A 23132-nucleotide genomic window follows, 5' to 3' on the forward strand; every position below is an offset into this window, starting at 1 on the left:
AAGTAGACATACTTGGTATTCACATTTCAAAAAACATGAATTAACTTACCACAATCAAAATAGATAAGATTCTGCAACGATGGAGAAGTAAATACTTGTCTTTTAATGGTAAAATCACATTGATTAACTCTTTGGTCCTATTACAGTTTACTTACTTACTAATAGCGCTGTCTACTCCAGTCGACACATTTTTTAAACCCTATGAGAAAAAAATTCTCTACAGCCAATATGTATTCCACATACAGTGAATTGCATTGGGGGCTATGGAGGGGGCTGAGTAAAAGCCAGCAACAGTCTGTACGACACAGTCCCCCTCCAAAACTAATTATGTTTGGTTAGTAAAAACCTCACTGAGTATTTTCCACCCCAGTTTATTTGAGAATGGTAGTAAAGTTGTTTTTTCTCTACAGTCCAATATGTATTCCATATACAATTAATTGCATTGGTGGTTATGGAGAGGTGGAGTAAAAATTCAGCAACACTTCAAATGACCTAGCTTTTGTTCAAACTCATCTGTTTTTATTGTAGGGACTATATTGAGTAGACGGGACCCTGGTTTTACGGAGACACAATCAATAGTTTTTCCTGTACAGTGCAATATTTGTATGTGCGGTATACAGAAATGTTTATTTGACTTTGAAACATGTTTGTTTTGAAACCTACATTTAATGCATATTTCACTTAAATATGAACAAATATGAATAACTATTAATGTTTATACAATTATGTTTACTATATTATGAATAAATACAAGTTATTGACACTTTTCTACTATTACGTGGGGGACTTTTATTTCGAAAATTACAGAAATTCCGTGGCCCGGAAATGCTTTTTTTAGTGATGCCAAAGATATTTTTGTATAACTAAACCAAGATAGCCCCTGTCGTTTCAAATATGAACAGATGAGTCATAGTGGGCAGAACAAGCAAGGAGGTGGGTAGAGCCAAGCACAAGCTAGCGAGATCCTATTGCCCGATCCAGCATACATATGTATATTTCCGTTTGGGAACGCCAACTATGTGAAATGCGCGTGTGCCATAACTCAATCCGATTTGCAATCCTAAACAACGTGATTTTTAAAAACGTTGGCGAAGGTTAAAGTCTACAAAACTTAGTCCACTCTGTTCATAACATATTCTAGTTTTGGGAACAGAAAACTGTATTGAGATCAAATGTTTAATCGATGAGAACATTTGCAGAATGTAGGCCAAAATCCATCTTCTCCCACTGCTCGCTAATGAGCTTCCTCTCACGACCATATTTGATAGTAAGTGGAATCTCCAAGCGGATTCTTCATATTTATACATCCAGTGAAATATCTGTCTCATTGTTCTATCTGTGGTGTTGCTGACGATACGCGGGTCATGGTGACAGTTCCCGCACAATGAAACAGGAAGTTAGTCATAGTTTGCTACACGTCCTACCTAACTCCAATAGCTTATGTATAATTAGGCAATAAGGCACGACGGGGTGTGGTATATGGCCAATATACCACGTCTAAGAGCTGTTCTTATGTTCGACACATCGCAGAGTGCCTGGACACAGCCCTTTTATCCGTGGTATATTGGCCATATACCACAAACCCCAAAGGTGCCTTATTGCATTATCAACTGGTTACCAACGTAATTAGCTCAGTAAAACTAAATGTTTTCTCCTACCAGTGGTATGTCAGCCAATCGGCATTCAGGGCTGGAACCACACAGTTGATAACTACAAATATGCTACCCCACCAGAAATGCATCTGTACTTCTTGTCTCTCCACTTAACGTTAAGTCACACCAGACAACTGAAACCGTTGAGGTGATTGAAAATGCCATCCATCTCTGCCGATGTGTGGTTTGGGGTGTGCATTGTTAAATAAAGGTTAAAGAAAACAATTAATTGTTGGACAAGACTATGTGGGAACTATTTAGATGTAACACAGGAAGCAAACGTGTATTTCCAGATTTTTACCCCCTATCCTTTTTTGTAGGTTTGTGGTGCTTTCAAGACAACTTGAAAACTAGGAAAAAAACGAGTCATAACGTCAGCGAACTTCAGGTCGGAAAGTCGGAGCTCTAGAAAGAGGCCCGGGTTCCTGAATTGGAATTCCGGGTGGATGACTGTTGAAAACGAATTTTACCAGTCGGAGGTCGTTATTTTTCGTAGTTCTTTGGAATGCACAGAACTCGGAACTCTGATATTTCCCAGTTGTTTTGAACGTAGCATTGCTAGGCTGGCAGTCTTCAGATGTGACCGTCACAAGACAATTCGAATTGAGCTGAAAGTATTTGTACAGCGGATTAAGATGTCGAATAAATAACATGTGGACTCCAAAAGGTCACCACGCCTTCAGGTTTGTGTGTTTGTTATGTTTGGACCTGAAGGTATGCACTGCGTGGGCTATCACAATTGGATACTCTCTGGCTAGCTTATCTAATATTACATCTGTCTAACAACTTGAAAATCTAGTGACCAGTTAGTGAACAACCAGGTTGCAGCAGGCACTTTTCCAATAGCTGCCAAATCTGTTGCGTTATTGTCGGTATGTGTCATCTACAGCTGAGGACATTGCTTTTTGTAGCGTGGGTGTTGGGCTACATCGCCTTTCTGCTCGGTACTAGAAAGATGTGGACAGGGAAGTACGTGCGCAGTCCACTCGCTCGTTCACTTTTCATGAACATGATAAGCGAAAGCGAAGAATCCGGACAAGAAACCCAAGAGGTAAGTGTCTAAGTACAGAGTTACCTTTAAACAAATAAAAAACTATTTACTGGCAGAATATCACACTTCTCCCTGACATAATTTTGCGGAAGTGAGCATTTTAAATGAAAAATTGTGCATTCAGCAAGAACCAGCGACTGTATTTCCTTGGTTGCCAGGTGGAATAGAAGTCGTATTTCCTAATCAAATATTCAAGAGCTTTTATTTTATGTCCGTATTTGTGAAGAGATTGACACAAATAACCGGATAAACCAGTGTTGTGGTAATGAGTAATTTTCACTCTCTTGCACTCTCCCATTTCTTCTCCTTTCCTCTCCCTGCTCCTCAGTGGTACAAGTGCTCCCCAGACCTGTTGGGGGAGGTGGTTAGGCCTCTGTTTGTGCAGAGCCATCTGGACCAGGACACCCAGGCTTTTCTGAGACGCAGCATAGAAAAGTCTGGCTGGATGTTCACCCAGTTCTACCACTCCTTCATTTCCACTGTCCTCAGCCCCCTGGTGTCACGCACATCCATCAATGGGTAGGGAAAAAGTGTTTTCATTCTGTCTTTCTCACACCCTCCTGTTTTGGGTCTCTGCTTGCTCTTTTCTCGCCTCTCAATATGTTTTGTCCAGGTTCCGTACCCCTCACTCATTATTATCCTTTCTCTACTTCTCTCCCAGGTTCCTAGGTCGTGGCTCTATGTTTGTGTTCTCTGCAGATCAGCTCCAGCAGCTGCTTCGCGTCGCCCCCGAGTGGCGAGGGGAGAGACTGCTGGACCTAGGGGCTGGGGATGGGGGCGTCACTGAGGTGATGGGAGCCCACTTCAGAGAGGTCTACGCCACTGAGGTTTCTCCTCCCATGAAGTGGCACCTCCAGAGGAAGAAGTACAGGTAAGTGATACACACACATTACACACCATACAAAGTCTCTGATGTCCTCTTCTTTCTCTTAGGCTTTTAGGCATTGATGAATGGCAGCATACTGGGTTCCAGTATGATCTGATCAGCTGTCTGAACCTGCTAGACCGCTGTGACGACCCCCTGGATCTCCTCAGGGGCATCCACCGCTCGCTGGTGCCCAGCACGGGAAGACTCATCCTGGCCGCTGTCCTGCCCTTCCAGCCCTGGGTGGAGATAGGTGAGATGGAGCACAAATCAGTGATACAGGTTGAAGACTTAGGGCCATGTCCTTACTTGAGACTTCCAGCTAAATCATATGTTGATGTCAATGAGATATTTGTGTGAATGTGTATGGAGCTGCTTTCGGGCTGGATAGTAACATTATTTAAAATAAAATATATGGGGACAGGTAGAATACTTTTATTGTTTTGGCTGCCACAAGGCCTTTTCTAGATTGGTCTCCTGAATCTGTTTTTTTCTGTCTCTAGGTGGGAAGTGGCAGCGCCCTAGAGAGCACATCAAAGTGAAGGGGAAGAAATGGGAGGAGCAAGTCACCAACCTGTCCAATGAGGTGTTCCGGGAAGTGGGGTTTGAGGTGGAGGCAGTGACTCGGCTGCCGTACCTGTGTGAGGGAGACATGTACAAAGATTACTATGTACTGGATGATGCTGTCTTCGTCCTGAAACCTGTGGAGGAGTGAAGTCAGTTACTGTATCTTGGGGTGCATCTCAATTATCCACATTTGCATCTCCTTTCTTCATCTGCATTATCTTAAAACAACCAACCATCCTTCCAACGGGACTGAACCATAGATAATGGGCTGGTTCCACAGTGCAGGTGACTGCTGACTGACTGATCTACAAATGATTTAGCACCATACATAACAACTTGTTTATTATTTTTAGATCGTTATGTCAGTCACCATTTGCCCAAAATGCATCATGGATTTGATGCTCTCAAACAGGGCCAATGATAAAGTCCTCTAGAGGCCAAAAGGCTGTATTAGCATGGGCAGCGCCATTTAGGGCTTCCACCATTTTAATGTAGTCAACTGGTTTGGCTGATTCCTATTGGTGACCCTTTTGGAGTCATGCTCAACTGTTGCTTTTACCCATCCTTTGTTTTCAGATGAGTGCAGATCGAGGAGAGGAAGCAACTTTAGACTATTGAGATGCATCATCTGACCTTTCCTAGAGCATCTGTGTATAGTAGATACAGTAGAAAGCTTTCTGACTGGCTGCTGGATTTGTATTGAATTAGTGAAGGTTAAGTAAGATTTTCTTAATTACATTGAGAGTATTTCTCATTTACATTACCACTTTATCTCTTTAAAGTCAGCTGGGGAATCCTGGTTTGAAATTCGGGTAGCTCCACTGTTTACTAACTGTCGTGTCATACCTCTACATTCTAAGAAACAAAAAAATGGATGTTTGCCATTGAATATAATAACTTGATTGAAATATAATAACACAACTCTGTAAATGGTAGGGAGGGAGGGAGGGTTTCATCTTCTGTGCCAACATATCACTGGAAATTGTCTGTTCTTGGTTGACGTATAGTGATGTAAATGTATTGTCTTATTCTGGGTTAGTTGGTCATTTCTCCAACAATAACATTGTGATACTGTACATATGAACCTGTTGATCTAATTGATTTAGTCAAGCACAGATGGAGGGAATTCCTTCCCACCAGTCTTTGTTTTAAGGTGTAATTAGAAGCACACTGTTTCTAACTGTTGTATTATCAACTGGGCAGGAACGTTCTGTTACAATTACATCTGGGTTGATTATTTATAGCAATGTGAGGCCTTGTCAGTGACTATCTTCCATCTAGTTTTATAGGCAGCAGAACAAGTTTACTTTAATATTCCAGTCACTGTATTTTACGTAAAGTAATATCACCTCAACGATTAAAATATTTTTTCTGTGACTTATGTCATTCTTGACCTTCATAGTAGTTAACTTTTTTATATTTAACGTGCAGTTGACGTTTGAGATGACGTATGTGCAGTATGTATCAGAAAGGATGTAATTTGCATGAAGGATGTCTTGGATGCCAGTGTAATGTATGATGTGCATTTGAATGACTTAAGTCTATTTAAGCTTATTTGAATATACTCTCCAATGTAGTTGTTCAATCCAATGTCAAATTCTCAGTTTGGTTTGTGGATTAGTCCGTTTTTTAATAAATAAGACTAGTTAAAAATAATGAATAGAAATTCAATTTATGTGATCACGGACATGCCCCTCCCACGGGCGTGTCCCATTCCGCGAACGTCAAGTTTTTCCCGACTTGCATTTGGGCGCGGATATCTTTGGCCACGTCGCGCATTACCCGACATTTTCCCGTTCAGACCGATGAAAACATCCATTTAGGTGCCTGACAGAACCTCTTGTAAGGTTTTAAACCGGTCAGTAACGGGGGCTAGAAGGTCGAATTTGTTTTGACGGGCATAAGTTCGTGCTAGCGAAGGCAAAGCCGCCTTCATTACCCAGCAGAGTCATGAACATTTTCAGACTCACCGGCGATCTTTCCCATTTAGCAGCCATCATTATTCTGCTTCTAAAAATATGGAAAACCAGGTCCTGTGCCGGTGAGTACGATTCCCATTTGGAGTATTTGCAGCCTGCACACATCTCCGATTGACATCTTCATTCCAGCTAGCAACGTTTCCTTAGCTCTATAACGACGTTAGCGCTTGCGGCTTTATAGCTAACCAGATTGTTAACATTGATGCTAGCACGGCCTTGTTAATAATGTTGGGAAAGGCCGCAATACACCTAGCCAAATTAAATCACCTAAATCCCAGTGATCATGACACTTTTGGTTGGTTATCGTTAGTTAGCTTGTACAGCTAATTAACAAGAAATCAACTAGTTGAGTATCCCATTCATTTACTGACCAGCTAGCTGCTAGTGATGTTAGGCAATAGATTTGCGCATGTCAGTTTAGGGGCACCCATCAGTGCAGCGGGCGAATGCGCCACTATTTACCCGTGTCCCTGTGTGAAACGTCATGCATCAGGAACCTAGTGGTTGAGCGTTGAAAAGGTAAAAATGTCGTTCTGTCCATGTACAAGGCAGTTAACCCACTAATAAGAATTATTTCTTAACTGACTGGCTAGTTAAAGAACGGTAAAACAAAAATAAATACAATTATTCCTGTTGTAGTACAGGAACTGGGAACTCGGAAACAAACGAGCTCAGATTGGGGAAAAATCGTTATGACCAGCCATCCAACTCTGAATTCCAACTCGAAAACGTACGCCGCTTTCTAGTGGTTAGACTTTCCGACCTGAATCGTCACTGACGACATGATTTGACCTGGTATTCTTCCGAGTTCCCAGTTGATTTGAACGCCGATGCTACCCTGGCCTGACCTGTGACGTGGCAGCGCTTTTACTTAAACGCGGATAAGAGAAATAGCTGTCGAATGCACAGCTCGAGCAGAATATTGACTTTACCTTATACAAAATTAAATTAGTTCAATTCCAATGTCCCCTGGGAATACAAGGTTTGTTTTATAGTCTGTTGTGTGAACTAGTTTGGGGTTGAAGGTCAGGTTTAGGATGCATTATCTGAGGAGTCACTGACACCTGTCATGTATCAACAACTTCAGTTGGCAGGTGGCCCACAAGAGTTTGGATTTGTGACACCAATTCCAGTCAGGCAAAAAATCTGTTTATGCTCAGGTACTGTGCCTGTCATTAGGAACATAACTAAACCACTGAAGTTGAATACATTCTTTTGACTACAAGTGGGTGTGAGGGTACAGGTTGCCACCTGAGTGTTTGCAGGCAGGCCTGCTGAGGGGCAGCTGTGAGTCTATGCCTGTTTAGATTGCCTGTAATAAAACGCCTTGGAAGTCCTAAGTTCTTATCACTGTCATCACTATCTGGCCATGCTAGAGAAGACAGAAGCCTGGTGCAGGGTCTAACTGGGTTAGCTTGTGAAATGGGATAAAATTAGCTTTCCAGGTTTGGATTCCTATCAAGAGGCCACCACAGTCCCTGTTCCTCCCTGGGAAGTTACACTGATCTGACTGGATAGGTGAAAGCAAGGATTCCACTTCTTAGCCTCACACCAACCCTGTCGCGTCACATCCGTGGTCACTCTAAGGAAGGATGCACAACAATTTCAGATGGACAAGAAGAGGAATTTCTTAAGGCTTTTGAGATACACTCTTGGGGGACTGTTGTGAGTTTGGCAGAGAAGAGCAACATTTGACGTCTCATACACCCATTGGTTGGTTGTCTCTCTGACAGGTATCTCCGGGAAGAGTCAGATCCTGTTCGCCTTGGTGTTCACCACGCGCTACCTGGACCTGCTCACCTCCTTCATCTCCCTCTACAACACCACCATGAAGGTGAGACCCACACCATAGACCCCCTCACCTCCATGAGGGTGGCAGGCTCATCCTCTTACAGTTCTTTGTGCAAGCAACACACTCCACCCGTGCTCTGTAGTAGAGCGAGTCAATATTGAAGTACTGATAAGTTGACACACCCTTGAATATCCACGGTTCATTGGTGTATGTGAGTAGGTGTGTCCAAAACGTATACCTCTAACTATGGATACCGCTAGTTAGTACATTTTAAAACCCAACAGGCAGATAATTTGCTAACTTTTCTCATCTGTATCTGAGGTTGCTTTTAGTAAGATGTCAACAGTGCCTTCAAAGTATTCAAAACCCTTCATTTATTCAGCATTTTGTTACAGCCTGAATTCAAAATGCATAAAATGTTCTCTTTTTCTCACTCCTCTACACACAATACCGCATGGCAGTGAAAACATGTTTGCAAATGTATTTAAAATGAAATACAGAAATCTCACTTACATAAGTATTGACATCCATTTTGAGCTCATGTGCATCCAATTTCCTTTGATCTTCCTGTACCAACTTCATTGGGGTCCACCTGTGGCCAATTCAATTTTTTGGGATGTGATTTTGAAAGAAACGCATGTCTAAGGTCCCACAGTTGACAGTGCATGTCAGAGCAGAAACTGTACCATGAAGTTGAAGGAACAGTCCATAGATCTGCAAGATGAAATTGTGATGATGCATACAGTGGCAAGAAAAAATATGTGAACCATTTGGAATTACCTGGATTTCTGCGTAAATTTGACTAAATCTGTTCATCTCATGTCAGAACAATAGACAGTGTGCTTAAACTAATAAAACACAAATGATTGTATTTTTCTTGTCTATGTTGAATACATAATTTAAACATTCAGTGTTGGTTGGAAAACATATGTTAACCCCTAGGCTAATGACTTCTTCAAACGCAAATAGGAGTCAGGAGTCCGCTAACCTGGAGTCCAATGAGACCAGATTGGAGGTTTCGGTTAGAGCTGCCGTGCCCCATTAAAGAAAAACACAAAAATGTGAGTTTGCTCGAAGCATTGCCTGATGTACACCAGGCCTCGAACAAAAGAGATCACAGAAGACCTAAGATAAAGAATTGTTGCCTTGCATAAAGCATGAAAGGGTTACAAAAGTATCTCTAAAAGCCTTGATGTTTATCAGTCCACAGTAAGACAAATTGTCTATAAATGAAGAAAGTTTGGCACTGTTGTTACTCTCCCTAGGAGTTGCCGTCCTGCAAAGATGACTGCAAGAGCACAGTGCAGAATGTGCAATGAGGTTAAGAAGAATCCTAGAGTGTCAGCAAAAGACTTACAGAAATTTCTGGAACATGCTGACATCTCTGTTGATGAGTCTACAATACATAAAACACTAAACAAGAATGGTGTTTGTGAGAAACACCACGGAAGAAGCCAGTGCTGTCAAAAAAAACATTACTGCACGTCTGAAGTTCTCAAAAGAGCACCTGGATGTTCCACAAAGCTACTGGCAAAATATCCTGTGGACAGATGAAACTACAGTTGAGTTGTTTGTAAGGAACACACAACACTGTGGAAAAAAGGCCCAGCACACCAGCATCAACACCTTATCCCAACTGTAAAGTATGGTGGAGGGAGAATCATGGTTTGAGCTGCTTTGCTGCCTCAGGGCCTGGACAGCTTGCTATCATTGATGGAAAAATGAATTCCCAAGTTTATCAAGACATTTTGCAGGAGAATGTCTACAGGACAACCAAAAACACAAAGTAAATCAACGACAGAATAGCTTCAACAGAAGAAAATACGCCTTCTGGAGTGGCCCAGTCATCGTCCTGACCTCAAATCGATTGAGATGCTGTGGCATGACCTTAAAAGAGCAGTTCACACCAGACATTCCAAGAATATTGCTGAACTGATACAGTTTTGTAAAGCGGGATGGTCCCAAATTCCTCCTGACTGTTGTGCAGGTCTGATCCACAACTACAGAAATTGTTTGGTTGAGGTTATTGTTGCCGAAGGAGGGTCAACCAGTTATTAAATCAAGGGTTCACATACTTTTCCAACCCTGCACTGTGAATGTTTACACGGTGTGTTCAAGAAAGACATGAAACAGTATAGTTTGTGTTATTAGTTTAAGCAGACTGTGTCTATTGTTGTGACTTAGATGAAGATAACATTTTATGACCAATTTATGCAGAACTACAGGTAATTCTAAAGGGTTCACATACTTTTTCTTCCTACTGTATATCTGGGGAAGGGTATAAAACAATTTCTAGAGTGTTGAAAATTTCCACAGTGGTCTCTATTGGGAAATGGAAAAAAACATGAACTACCCAGACTGCCTAGAGCTGGCTGTCCAACCAAACTGAGTACCGGGCAAGAAGGACCTTGGTCTGGGAGATGACCAAGAACCCAATGACCACTCTGACAGAACTACATAGTTCCTTGCCTGAGATGGGAGAACCTGATAGGACAAGTCTCTACAGCACTTCACCAATCTGGGCCTTGAGAGAGTGGCCAGATGGATGCCACTCCTAAGAAAAAGGCACATAACAGTACACCTGGAGTTTGCAAAAAGGCAGGTGAAAGACATGCTGACGAGACCGCGTGCGTCATCGCACACATGTTGATTTTGTCCAGATGCGATCAGGACACGCTGGTTGAAATATCAAAACGAACTCCGAACCAATTATATTAATTTGGGGACTGGTCGAAAAGCATTAATATTCAGGGCAATTCAGCTAGCCAGCGTGCTGTTGCTAGCTAATTTGTCCTGGGATATAACCATTGAGTTGTAATTTTACCTGAAATGCACAAATGTCCTCGACTCCTACAATTAATTAAAGGTAAAGAGTTAGTTTTTAGTAATCTCTTCTTTGAACTTTATATGGCGGTTGGCAACCGACCTTACGATGCATCATCACCAACTGCACTGGAGTGTGGACCTCAGTTAATCGTTCAATCAACCACATGGGTATATGCTCCTAAAAACCAATGAGGGGTTGGGACTTTCAGCTATTTTAGCGCCTGGCCATGTAGACACAAGTGAGCAGTGTGAATACAATGATTGAATAACATGTATGTGTAATGTTTTTTTTGTAACGCAAGTGCTGTGGTCAGCATGAAAGACAAAATATTCTCCGGTCTGAGACAAAAATATAAATGTTTGGCCTGAATGCAAGTGTTACGTCTGGAGAACCAGGCAGAGCGCATCACACTTCTAACACCATCCCTACCGTGAAGCATGGTGGCAGCATCATGCTATGGGGATGCCTTTCAGTGGTGGAGACTAGGATCCAAGTACAGGGAATTTCCAGATGTGAATCCTATTGAAAATCTGTGGAAGAACTTGAAGATTGTTGTTCACCGCAGCTCCCCATCCAACTTAAAAGAGCTTGAGAAAATCTACAAGGAAGAATGGGAGAAAATCCCCAAATCCAGATGTGCAAAGCTGATAGACATACAGTACCAAAGACAACTCAAAGCTGTAATTGCTGCCAAAAGTGCTTCTACAAAGTATTGACTAGGTGTGAATTCGTAAGTAAATTGGATGTTTATGCATTTAATTTTCAATTAAGTTGCTAACATTTCTTAACATTTTCACTTTGCCATTATGGGGTTATTGTGTGTATATTACATTTTCAGGATCTAAAACACTCAGGAATAAGTCAATGGGTATGAGTACTTTCTGAAGACTGGTTAACTCGGGTCTGCAACCTTTTCGTGTGTGTGTGTTTTAAACCTTTTGCAAGCTATAAAGTTGACTAACATTTTTTAAATAGCTTTCAAATTGGCACGTTCTTCTCTACCCTGCAACTCTTCCCTGGGTCTGTGATGTACAATGTATGTTTTCTGTCAATATACCTGCTAAATAATCTCAGGGGACCCCATAAAATGTTTAGTATTTTCCCAAATTCTGTTTCCTGTTTTTATTTTGGTACGCAATATTACGTTTTCATTGTTTCGCTATGTTCTGAGTCCATGAAAATATTTCAATCGCATCAGAAGACCATTATTGAGGTCTGATTTAGATTTCTTGTTGTTGGTGTAATTCCCCTTTTAATTGCTCATCTAGCAAGAGGAATGTGTAGGTCTAGCAATTTTCTGCTGTTGGCCTACTGCTGTAGCACGTCATGGCAGTTTGCAAAACAATGGCCACCCAATGATTGTATCAATATAGTGCTGTCAGGTAAGCCTACATTTCAACGAGATTTTAGTTTTTTTGTGAAACCCATTCGGTCTACCCACAAGATGGTTATCATTAGCATCGCTAACTGTCTAGATAGACACGCGCACACCAAACAGACGGGGCCAATATTGCTGAACATTTATTGGCGGATGTTACAGTTGGCTTTTTGAGGCAATAGTGGATAACCAGAGGTGGGATAATGTCAATGTGGCTTTGATTGGTTAGTTGCTGGGAGATTTGTTTATGACAGTTTGCAACGGAACACTTTAAATGCATGTAGTTTTAGAATTGATTGGCGAGCTACTCAGGTGAGCTGCGAGCTAATCTACCTGTTGGAGACCCTTGGGTTAAAGTAATTTGGATGTAAACACACTCAACTTCCAAGTTATAGTGAAGGGATCATCTAATCAGTGTGCTCTATGTATCCTCACCCTTGACTAGTGGATTGTATTATGTTTCAGGTAATTTACATTGGCTGTGCGTATGCCACCGTGTACCTGATCTACACTAAGTTCAAGGCCACCTACGACGGTAACCATGACACCTTCAGAGTGGAGTTCCTGGTCGTCCCCGTGGGAGGGCTGGCTTTCCTTGTCAACCACGACTTCTCTCCTCTCGAGGTAAGTTCACGCTTGGTATAATGAGTGCATACTACATCAGTGTCTTATACAGCAACTGATTTAGAGCACCACACTCCACCGCTCTCTCTCCCCATCCTCTCTCCCTCCAGATCCTGTGGACATTCTCCATCTACTTGGAGTCGGTGGCCATCTTGCCACAGCTCTTCATGATCAGTAAGACTGGCGAGGCAGAGACTATCACCACCCACTACCTGTTCTTCCTGGGCCTGTACCGGGCCCTGTACCTCATCAACTGGATCTGGCGCTTCTATTTGGAGGGGTTCTTCGACATGATCGCTATCGTGGCCGGTGTCGTTCAGACAATCCTCTATTGCGACTTCTTCTATCTGTACGTAACGAAAGGTGAGTCGAGTTGCAGTCTTCCAACTTATTTCCTAAGTAAGTTTGGTGCAAAGTGTGATGCTGTAATGTCCTTTTACTCACTACTCTTACAGTCGCCGAAACTGTTACACAAAGAGTGCTTAGAGTAATGCCCCATTCACATCGTGACTTATTTCATTATGCCGTATGACATCTTCATGCAATCTGGTTCCGCTACTGGACGGCGAGCATAGAAACCCTATGCTTCTCCATCCAGTAATAGAACCAAATTGCATGAAGATGACACAACGTAAGACAAGATTGAGGAGGGTCTCTAGTCAGAGATCACGTTTATTTTGGAAAATTGCAAAACGACTTTCATTCTAGACAGGAGAAACATTGTTTCAGGTGATGATATAACATTTATTTTAGTTTTTCCTAAACTTGTTTCTCAAATGTTCTACCAAGTTAAACTAGTTTACAGAGCAGCTTGCTAACGGTAGCTAAAAGCTAGGCTATGCATAAGATATTGTAGCTAGCGACCTGCACTTAATAATTAGAAATAAAAACAAACTCAAATGGGAGGCAAGTCACATAGTATAATTGGCTTAGCGATCAATGTTTATTTAACAATACTATTAAAATAGTACTCACTTATAGGAATTGTTAATTGTTTATAAGCTACTAGCTATCCCATAAAACCATTGCTGAAAATCACATCTTGTTCACCTGTATTTAGCTTGTTTTTATTTTATTTCTCATTTGTTTTTGTTCCATGTTATTTTTAGTACTACATTGATATTGAGTACTGCATTGTTGGGTTTAGAGCTTGCTAGAAAGTCATCTCACGGACTCTGGCTGCGCTGAAGCACACTCGATGACAATGCAAAGTTTGGAAAAATGTAAAAGTATGCACATCCGTTTCACAACAGAGCCTTCAACTGCAGGGTGCGCAGTGATACAACACTGTTGCATACAGTCCCCATTTAAATTAATGACATCTGGCACATCTCTACAGGCTGCTCAGATGTAATGTGAATGAGGCATTAAGTATTCTATGGGGTACTGGTTTTGACACAAAGCTAAATGTAAGAAAATGGGTCTGGGTGTATTGTGCAATGGTGACTTAATGAGGCCGTGCAGCGTGAATAAGCTAGCATGAACTTTGACTTCTGAGTCTAGTGTCTCATCTTACCCCGTTCTATATTCAGTGGGAGCTATAATGGTTCAGCATTTGTATACGTTGGCTAACTAACCAGGCACTTTACTCCTACTCTCAATGTGGAAGCCTAGGGTCTTAAAGTCCAGTATATATGATTACTTGTCACTTTCAGCACTCACCAGGAGCTTCTGTTAGATGTGAAGAAAATGTGCTGAGCATTAGTTGAACAGGAGCGTTGAACCTAAACATCTCTCCTCTCTTTCAGTACTGAAAGGAAAGAAGTTGAGTCTTCCAGCATAAGTGCCAAAGATCATCAATTTGGCAGACTCATGGATGGCGCGACAAAGGAAATCGTTGCCTCCATCCCACCCCCTCTACTCCCGCCACCAGTGTAAGATGCGTGAGACAGAGAGCAAGACTTTTACAGTTTGTCCTGTCTCCTGACTAATATCAGCAACACCCATGGGCCTGTTCAGGGGGGTGCAAACGTAAGGGCTCTCAGAAAGAAATGTACTGTGTAGAACAGATTATGTAGAGCTAGATAATAGTTGTCAGCTCAATTCATTATATTTCTATCTGCAACGCTTTGAACGCTTCACCTCAATGAATACACCCTAGAATCAACCTGAAGAGGCCATCCTGAAGCTTTCTGTTTGATGCATCGAGCCTTTTTTTATCACTGTATAAAGGAAGAAAAAATGAAGAATTTTTCTACATGTGTACTCTGATTTGACACGTTAGCAAAAGAGGTGAAAACAAATTGCCTTTGATTTGGTACTGTGAAACATTGGCGCCAACTTATTGGGGTGGGATATTAACTAAAACCGTTTATCTCAAATGTACATAGTATTTTTTTTTCTGAATCCCAATGGAGTGGAAGTGTAATGGAGGCATTGTATCCCTTGGCTGGAATACCTTTTTGTCTTTCTGACCCAGTGTACATTCCTGTATAAAGATGGCAGTTAAAACTGTTCATGTCCTAGTCAATACTTAATATTTCCCCAAACTGGCTTTTTTTTTTTTTTTTTAAGTTGTAATTTACCAGTAACTGTCACCTGCTATTTGAATTAACTGTACATTTTCGGTGGATATGAGATCTCACTCAGCGCCCCAAATGTTTTCACTGATACAGTAACTCTTTTTCATTGCTGTAAATGGCTTTCAATTCACATTTACGTCATCATTCTAACAACGGGCTATCTATATTTATCATAGTCTGTCATTTCAAAATGGCTCTTCTGAAATTAGTTCATTCAATGGCAATATACTGTAGGCTACCAAGGCAGAAATCAGCTCCTGAAGCCATTCATGTTCTATTCAGATATATTTTGTGTATCTTTCCTTTCAAATAAAGATCATGTCCATAGAATTGTCTACATGATGTGCATATTGTTGAGCTCACTTTAGAGATCTAGCTGTTGATCTGTGACAAACATGATTCTACGGGCATTGTTAAATTGGAACCAGAATGATTGCCTTGATGTCTTCACATGCAGATCATTCCAATTGGTTAGGATTAGATTTTTTTCCTGAGCTTTCTTTTGCATGATGTTGCCATCACAAATAAAGATTTTACGGGAAACATTTGACTGTACTTTATTAATTGCAGAAATTAGTTAATCACTACAGCCATAGTAAAAAATGAAATGCAACATTATGCATGTTCAATTCAGGCAGTGTTATTTGCTACTGGCTACATAATAAGCTACAAAAATTGCAGTTAATTTACAGTTGGATAACAAGCATTTATAGAACATTGACTAATAAGCTGGGTGGCATTTGTCTTGATGAGTCCGCAAACGATCTCTACGATTGAAAGCTTTCCCGCAATCCATACATTGGTAGGGCTTCTCTCCCGTGTGAGTCTTCATGTGTCTGCTCAACTGATGGGAGGTGCCGAAGGACTTGTCACAGGTGAGACATGGATAAGGCTTCTCCCCGGTATGACTTCGTCGGTGTATGGTGAGATAATGGGCTTGAACAAAACCCTTCCCACAGTCCTTGCACTTGAATGGCCGCTCTCCAGTATGGTATCTCATGTGTATCCTCAGTTCAGATGCGGATTTGAAAACCCTTGTACACTCCTTATATGTGCAGGAATAAGGATTCTCCCCTGTGTGAATCAGCACGTGTCTTGCCAATGGGGCAGGGCTGTAGAATCCCTTACCACAGTAGGAACACGGGTAACGCACCCCTTTGTGGTAAACATTCTCATGCATTTTCATTTGACCTTTGTCCCTGAAAACTTTGTTACACTGGGAACAAGGGATGCGTTTCACCTGAGGAGTGTGAACACGATTCATGTGAGATTTCAGAATCCCCTTGGATTGGAAGGTCTTACCACACTCCCAGCAAAGGCATGGTTTCTCTCCCGTGTGATTTCTCTGGTGAGTCACAAGAGCAGTTTCAAAATGGAACTTCTTTGGACAGTGGGCGCACTTGTATGGGGGCTCCCCGCCAGTGTGAATCCTCTGGTGTCTGATGAGAGCTGCTAAATCAGCATAGCTTCTCTCACAGTAGGTGCAGCGGAATGGACCGCTGAACTGATGGTCATCGACGTAGTGTCTAGAGAGGTACCTTATCACATTGAAGCTCTTCTCACACATGGTGCATTGAACCGGTTTGTGCTCTACCTTGTGTATTGCAAGTGTTTCTTGGTCTGGGAACATCCTTCTGCAATAGGCACAGCGGAGCGGGTTGTGGATGCGCTTGTGTGCCGTCAGTGTGGATTTTAGCCCGAATTCCTTACCACATTCATTACACTTATGAACTTTCTTTTCCCCTAATTCAACAGGTTCACCCTTCTTCACCTTGCAGAACAGTCTCATGTGCCTCCTCAACACAAAGTCAAACTTGTACTTCGACCCACAACGAGGGCAAGCATGTGGGCGCTCATCTGAGTGAGATAGAATGTGATATCGCAGGTATCCCAATATAAATTTATGGCAAATAGGACACCTTGCACAGCGTTTGGATGATCCTATAGGTGCGCTGGGTTCCGGGGAAGAAGATTCGGTTGCATTGATGGAGGACGACTCACTGTCCTTAGGCGTTTCCTCAATAGGAAAGACACATCGTTCAATATGTTTCTGGAAGCTTCTCAAGGTCTTGTAAATCTTCTTACAGGTGGGACATCGATAGGGCCAGTCACCAGTGTGAGTCACCATGTGTTTTCTCAAGACTGCAGGACGCTGAACAACCTTACCACACACCTTGCATGTCCTACGCTCCAGAGACCGTTTGGCCCTTGCGGATGACCCCTCCACGGAATGCATGTAAGTGAAGGCAGAATTCTGTTTGCTCAGAGTGGCAGAGAGTTGTAGGATTTCTGCTTCACATGTCACGCTCTGCTGGTGTGTACTCCCCGATGGCCCTGGGTCTGTTTGCCCCGTAGCTGGAAGACCACTGCTCTCTCCAAGCTCCCCTTGTTGACGACTCAGAAACAGACAAGCCTCTTCATGAGCCTTCACACTGTAATCGTGCTTGAAAGTCCTCTCACAGTTACTACACTGATGGATGCCTTTCTTCGGATGGGACTCCATGTGGATCTTCAGTTCGGAAGGGTTAGGGAAGACCTGTTCGCACACTCTGCACTTTTTGGGCTCGGTGTGGATAATCTGATGCCGCTTCATGCTCGAGCTTGTGGCTAAAGTCTTCCCACAAACAGGACATGTCTTGCAGACAATGCGTTTTTGTTTTTTTTCGTTTTGGCCTACTTTTTGTCCTGGCGGACGCGGTAAAATTTTCTTCAACATCAGACCCTTGTATTGCATTACTGATATGGACGGCTCACTTTCCTCAGGCGTTTCCTCAATAGGAAAGACACATTTTTCAGTATGTTCCTGGAAGCTTCCCAAGGTCTTGTAAATCTTCTTACAGGTGGGACATTGATAGGGCCAGTCACCAGTGTGAGTCACCATGTGTTTCCTCAAGACTGCAGGACGCTGGACGACCTTACCACACACCTTGCATGTCCTACGCTCCAGGGACCTTTTGGCTCTTCCAACCTTTTGACTGAGTTTGGGGGTCTGTGTTACGTTAGCGATAACAACCCCTTGTAGGTCCACTGAGGGCTTTTGTATCATGGAGGACATGATTGCTTTAGACACGCCTATGCTTATCTTTTGTCCAGGTTTGACTGTGGTTCTGCATTTTTGATCATGGGTTTCCTCTTTCTTTTGGGGGTGCTTTTTGAGAAGTTTGAAAGGCTTCTCTATCCCATCTTCCCCTATAACCATCACTGTTTCATACTCCGGATCTCTCTCTGTCACTTGGTCAGCAAACTCGGCAGCATCCTCTGCCTCCTCGTCACTAACAGAGGATCTTTTGTTTTTCTCACATTCCTCTGACCTGCTCTCCATCCCCTCTTCGCTTTCTTTCACATCCATACTTTTTCCTTCTTTCTCCACCTCTGTTGCAATCACCACCCGTTCCACGGGAGGAAGACAGAGAGCTGAGAGAATGCAGTCCCCATCGGTGGAAGATGGAGGGTCTGTGAAAGAAGGAAAGGGAACCAAAACTCAACTCAGTAATGCTCAATAGACGTAATTTGCCATTGGGTGTGTCAAAACGAATCCATCATATAAAGCATGAAGATGATGGGTTCTGTGAGATGCCTACCATGGTTGTCCAGCGGGCCAAGGTCTCTGTGGTACTGAAGTAGGGTTTTCAGCTGCTGAGGGTCAGACACGGACTCAACACATTCCTCCAGAACAGAGGGAACATCGCCGAGCAGCGAGGAAGCCTGACAGATGAGGGTACAGAGTTAGAAAGAACATAGGTAGAATTCCCACAAAGCCTAAGTGCCAAGCCCATGGTTCCTCTATATGATTTTAGTTTATTTCTTCTAGTACCTGTTGGAAGTTTGACATGGGAAGTAGCTTCTCAAGTCTCGAAAGAAATTGCCACATGAGATTCTGTATGGCTGCGTCATAACTGGGACCAAATTCTACAGGAAAAACATCCTAAAACAGAGTAATAAAATATGAGCTATAAAAACCTCTGAGGAGACTATTTAATTTGTGGAAATGACACACAGCTATTCCATACCCACTGACCTGGAAGAAATGTTCTCTCTCATCAGGGTCTTTTAGAAGGGTTTGAACCAGCCCCAGGAAGTTGGATTCAGATAATCCTACCTCTGCATCAGTCGCCTGAAACACAGAATATAATCATGTTGCCTTCATTAGGACATCTAGATGATATCTTGTCATTTTTGCTGCATATGTTTTTGCCACAACGTATCATTGTTAGTGATGCACCGATATTACATTTTTGGCTGAAACCGATATCCAATATTTTCCTTGACAAAAGATTCGATACCGATAACCGATATTTTAATTTTAGCGGCCTTTTAACCATTCTAGTACAGTTAAATAGTTAGCACACACACATGGACGCAGCGGTCTAAGGCACTGCATGCCAGTGTAAGAGGCGTGACAACAGTCCCTGGTTCGAATCCAGGTTGTATCACACTCGGTCGTGATTGAGAGTCCCATAGTGCGGTGCACAATTGGCCCAGTGTCATCCGGGAAATCATTGTAAATAAGAATTTCTTCTTAACTGACTTGCCTAGTTAAATAAAGGTTACACACACACACACACACTGACCAAAACGTTATTTTGTTGTATGTTTGTTGTATGTCCCCATTACCTGTAAAACATAATCAAAACCTATTTCTTTCACTTACTTGCTGTGCTGTTTCGTTGTTATTTTGTTTCATTCTCAACCAAGATTTCTATGAAATGCCGTTTGAGTCTTTGCGTGTCAAGAAAGATACACGTCAAATAAGCTTGTTGACCAACCAGGACTTGAATATGCGTTCATTAATTTTAACACGTTGATTACACTATCCCTCGTATTTCATATGTCACAACGATTCATCGATACATATGCTATGATGCTGGTAAAGCTGTCTCACGCACCTACAGTGCTGGTCACAAAAAAACCTATCTAGCTCATGGATGCAAACAATGTTCTTCCCCAAAAACAAAGCAAAACAACAATCTGTTTCAGTAGCTACAGTTAGCTTGCTAACTATATAGCTAGGTGTCATCTAAAATCATTTATAAGACAGTTCTTATTTGATTAATGGTAGTCGGACCCATCTATTTTATTTTACTTTTATTTAACTAGGCAAGTCAGTTAAGAACAAATTCTTATTTTCAATGACGGCCTAGGAACAGTGGGTTAACTGCCTGTTCAGGGGCAAAACGACAGATTTGTACCTTGTCAGCTCGGGGGTTTGAACTTGCAACAAGTCAAACGCTCTAACCACTAGGCTACCCTGCCGCCCCATCTATGTGAAGTTAGCCACAATATGGATTAGCCACAATAGTGGACATTGCAGTGAGCCTTCAAAATAAAACTATGGCACAATTCTACTATTTGTATTCATTTGCATCACTGTCAATGACATACTTTTATTTTGAAGGCAAACCGCAAATTCCACTATTGTGCCTAATTCTTATTGTGGCTAGCTTCACAACACGGTCCGGTTGAGCCTCACTAGCCAGATGAAGCTAGCTGGCTGCTTATAACATTAGCTTTGGGCAACAGGGTTAATCAATCAAATCAATCAAATGTATTTATAAAGCCCTTCTTACATCAGCTGATGAAGTAGCTGGCTAGCTATTTATTTTCATGAACTGAAGTTCAATTTCAATAGGCTAACAAGTGGCAACCTCGCTACTACTTACTCACAAGGATTCCTAAAAGTGCAGTTTCTACTGGTCATTGTTTACAGGCTGGTTGTATTGATGCTAGCTAGGTACCAAGCTAAAGCTAACTACCCCAGAAGTTAAGGTCGAACAAATGATGCTTTATTACCCACGCGGTATTTTAAACACATCATTTGTGGCTGGTGTTTGCAGACCGTTTTGCACAGCTTTGACAGTGCTACTGTATCTTTGTTGACACGCAAAGACCCAAACGTGTTCCATAGTATGCATGTCGTGAAGCAAATATCAGTGAAGCGGCAGGGTAGCCTAGTGGTTAGCGCATTGGACTAGTAACCGAAAGGTTGCAAGTTCAAATCCCCGAGCTGACAAGGTACAAATCTGTCGTTCTGCCCCCGAACAGGCAGTTAACCCAATGTTCCTAGGCCGTCATTGAAAATAAGAATTTGTTCTGACTTGCCTAGTAACTGACTTGCCTAGTAAAATAAAGGTAAAATTAAAAAATAAATAAAGTATACTGCGTAACTCCGGTAGGGCAACATCTGAAAAATAGCTCACTTGGTCGTGTGTACTGGTGCTCAACCAGTCGGCTTAAGCCAACATGACCAACGACAGAGAACGGTTGATTGTCAAGGGAAATTAATTCCATTATCTTGGCTTTAATAGATTGTCTTTGAGTTGTCTCTCTGAAATGTTCTTACTCTTTCAAATGACTGATCGACTTGTTGCCTGCTCGATCCACATAGCAGACATTGTGTGGGCTAGGTTAGGAATGCTGTGTTAAGCCAAATTTTACGTGCAGTTATTATGTCACGTACCTAAGTTATATAGGTATGCACGGTAGCTTTGACATCGGTTTTTAACATCGGCGTTAAACTAGACATCGGGTCGATACCGATGTTGGCATTTTTGGCTAATATCGTCCGATTCCAATATGCTCACCAATATATCGTGCATCCCTAATCAATGTCTTAACAAAAATATGCCTATGACTGACTGATTTAAACAATAGCTGAGTATCTGCCCTAAGGAGCTCACCTGTGTCCCCCAGAGAGGTGTGAGGGTCTGTATCCTGTCTAGGTGTGGCTGAATGGTCTGGAGGTCTGAGATCGGCTTGGAGCGACACAACTCTAGGACCAGCTGAAACCAGAGCAAACATGTCAGGAGACCTATTTGAGACAAAGATGACAGAATATTATCATATGACATTGTTCCCCACATAATGATTAGCACTAGTTCTGTCTCTTCTTCTCACCCGTGCTCGAAGACCCAGAATAAGTTGGGCCCTCTGTCTGAGGTTCAGAAGCTCTGGAACCATCTCTGTGACCATGGTAACAAATTCCTCCAGCATCCCATAATCCATCACGTGTCTCTGCTGGATTGTTTGCCAGATGGCTGCAGAGACCAGCCGCAGTGGTGGGACCATGAGGCGCAGAGAGGGGAGAGGAAGAGGGGGACCTGAAACACAGAAGTTGACTTAGTTGTTCACAAATCAATTTATAAGTACCTATTATTGCACATTATATCAAACTCTAGCAGGGTGAACAAACTATAAAACACTAAAAGATGTGAGAACGATGAGCAACTATCAGTTCATGAATCAAATGTATTTTATAAAGGCCTTATTACATAAGCAGTTGTCACAAAGTGCTATACAGATACCCAACCGACAACCCCAAACAGCAAGTAATGCAGTTGCAACTGACTGTGATAAATATGTTTTTTGTTTATGTTCTTCAACATTCGGTTTCAGGAAGTTAGCCACTTTGCTTGCTAGCTCGTCATGTAGCTGCTATACTGATTTCTTTATATCCACTGTCTCGCTACCTTTTTAGCTAAAAGTCCTGTTTTACCTTTTCCCCCATGGATGCGTCTTTCCATATTGAGTGTTCCTTGCCGTTACATCCGAAAACGTTAGGTGTGAAAATGATGTTAATAATAGCCACGTTTACTCGTAAGTTTGCACAAAAAAATGTTAGGTCGTTACGTTATCTTTTGTAACTCAATCAAAGATGGTGGCTCAATGGTCGTTAATGGTACCTATTTTACATCCGTGTGGAAGCTATATTGACATTACAATGGTTCCGCACAAGCGCTAGAGCAAAACAAAAAAATAACTCGCTGCGCAGAACTTTTGAGCAGTGCGATCAATTCCATACGGAATAATTTTAGAGCGGGACTGCCGACAAGCGCTTCCGTTAATAGCGCAATGACAAAGATGTTCTGTTATATTGAC

At 42.1% G+C, this 23132-nt stretch overlaps 3 protein-coding genes across 5 annotated transcripts; 2 read left to right on the forward strand and 1 right to left on the reverse strand.

Moving 5' to 3' along the window:
- Positions 1 to 1937: 1937 nt before the first annotated feature.
- On the forward strand, positions 1938 to 5512 carry mettl9 (methyltransferase 9, His-X-His N1-histidine). Of its 2 annotated transcripts, XM_064933620.1 has the most exons (6): positions 1940 to 2335; positions 2542 to 2703; positions 3032 to 3222; positions 3365 to 3574; positions 3637 to 3821; positions 4072 to 5512. In XM_064933620.1, the coding sequence occupies exons 2-6, from the start codon at positions 2608 to 2610 to the stop codon at positions 4281 to 4283; spliced, it is 894 nt and encodes a 297-aa protein (XP_064789692.1). In that variant the 5' UTR covers positions 1940 to 2335; positions 2542 to 2607; the 3' UTR covers positions 4284 to 5512. The 2 variants fall into 2 exon arrangements, with proteins under 2 accessions (XP_064789691.1, XP_064789692.1); XM_064933619.1 differs by having other exon boundaries at positions 1938 to 2703.
- Positions 5513 to 5865: 353 nt separating this feature from the next.
- On the forward strand, positions 5866 to 15800 carry LOC135512027 (ER lumen protein-retaining receptor 2-like). The gene is made up of 5 exons (XM_064933621.1): positions 5866 to 6176; positions 7848 to 7948; positions 12577 to 12735; positions 12846 to 13098; positions 14484 to 15800. Exons 1-5 carry the CDS (start codon positions 6086 to 6088, stop codon positions 14516 to 14518), a joined length of 639 nt encoding a protein of 212 aa, XP_064789693.1. The 5' UTR covers positions 5866 to 6085; the 3' UTR covers positions 14519 to 15800.
- On the reverse strand, positions 15799 to 23122 carry LOC135512024 (zinc finger protein 160-like). 2 transcript variants are annotated; one of them, XM_064933613.1, is made up of 7 exons: positions 22750 to 23122; positions 22152 to 22354; positions 21935 to 22036; positions 19276 to 19371; positions 19072 to 19182; positions 18839 to 18962; positions 15799 to 18710 (listed from the first exon to the last, which is right to left on the reverse strand). In XM_064933613.1, exons 1-7 carry the CDS (start codon positions 22775 to 22777, stop codon positions 15979 to 15981), a joined length of 3396 nt encoding a protein of 1131 aa, XP_064789685.1. In that variant the 5' UTR covers positions 22778 to 23122; the 3' UTR covers positions 15799 to 15978. The 2 variants fall into 2 exon arrangements, with proteins under 2 accessions (XP_064789685.1, XP_064789686.1); XM_064933614.1 differs by lacking the exon at positions 19072 to 19182.
- Between the last annotated feature and the right edge of the window lie 10 nt (positions 23123 to 23132).

This window comes from Oncorhynchus masou, chromosome 24 (genome assembly GCF_036934945.1).
Source record: "Oncorhynchus masou masou isolate Uvic2021 chromosome 24, UVic_Omas_1.1, whole genome shotgun sequence".
Taxonomy (NCBI): Eukaryota; Metazoa; Chordata; class Actinopteri; order Salmoniformes; family Salmonidae; genus Oncorhynchus; species Oncorhynchus masou.

What these genes read in the sequence shown, in the direction of transcription:
- mettl9 (XM_064933619.1), top strand. Translation starts at nt 2,527, where the DNA reads ATGTGTCATCTACAGCTGAGGACATTGCTTTTTGTAGCGTGGGTGTTG. An exon ending in TCACGCACATCCATCAATGG is followed by an intron (nt 3,223 to 3,364) that starts GTAGGGAAAAAG and finishes CTTCTCTCCCAG; the next exon opens with GTTCCTAGGTCGTGGCTCTA. An exon ending in CCAGCCCTGGGTGGAGATAG is followed by an intron (nt 3,822 to 4,071) that starts GTGAGATGGAGC and finishes TTCTGTCTCTAG; the next exon opens with GTGGGAAGTGGCAGCGCCCT.
- LOC135512027 (XM_064933621.1), top strand. Translation starts at nt 6,086, where the DNA reads ATGAACATTTTCAGACTCACCGGCGATCTTTCCCATTTAGCAGCCATC. An exon ending in GAAAACCAGGTCCTGTGCCG is followed by an intron (nt 6,177 to 7,847) that starts GTGAGTACGATT and finishes TCTCTCTGACAG; the next exon opens with GTATCTCCGGGAAGAGTCAG. An exon ending in ACGACTTCTCTCCTCTCGAG is followed by an intron (nt 12,736 to 12,845) that starts GTAAGTTCACGC and finishes CTCTCCCTCCAG; the next exon opens with ATCCTGTGGACATTCTCCAT.
- LOC135512024 (XM_064933613.1), bottom strand. Translation starts at nt 22,777, where the DNA reads ATGGAAAGACGCATCCATGGGGGAAAAG. An exon ending in ACGCATCCATGGGGGAAAAG is followed by an intron (nt 22,355 to 22,749) that starts GTAAAACAGGAC and finishes TCTGTGTTTCAG; the next exon opens with GTCCCCCTCTTCCTCTCCCC. An exon ending in CACCTCTCTGGGGGACACAG is followed by an intron (nt 19,372 to 21,934) that starts GTGAGCTCCTTA and finishes TCTGTGTTTCAG; the next exon opens with GCGACTGATGCAGAGGTAGG.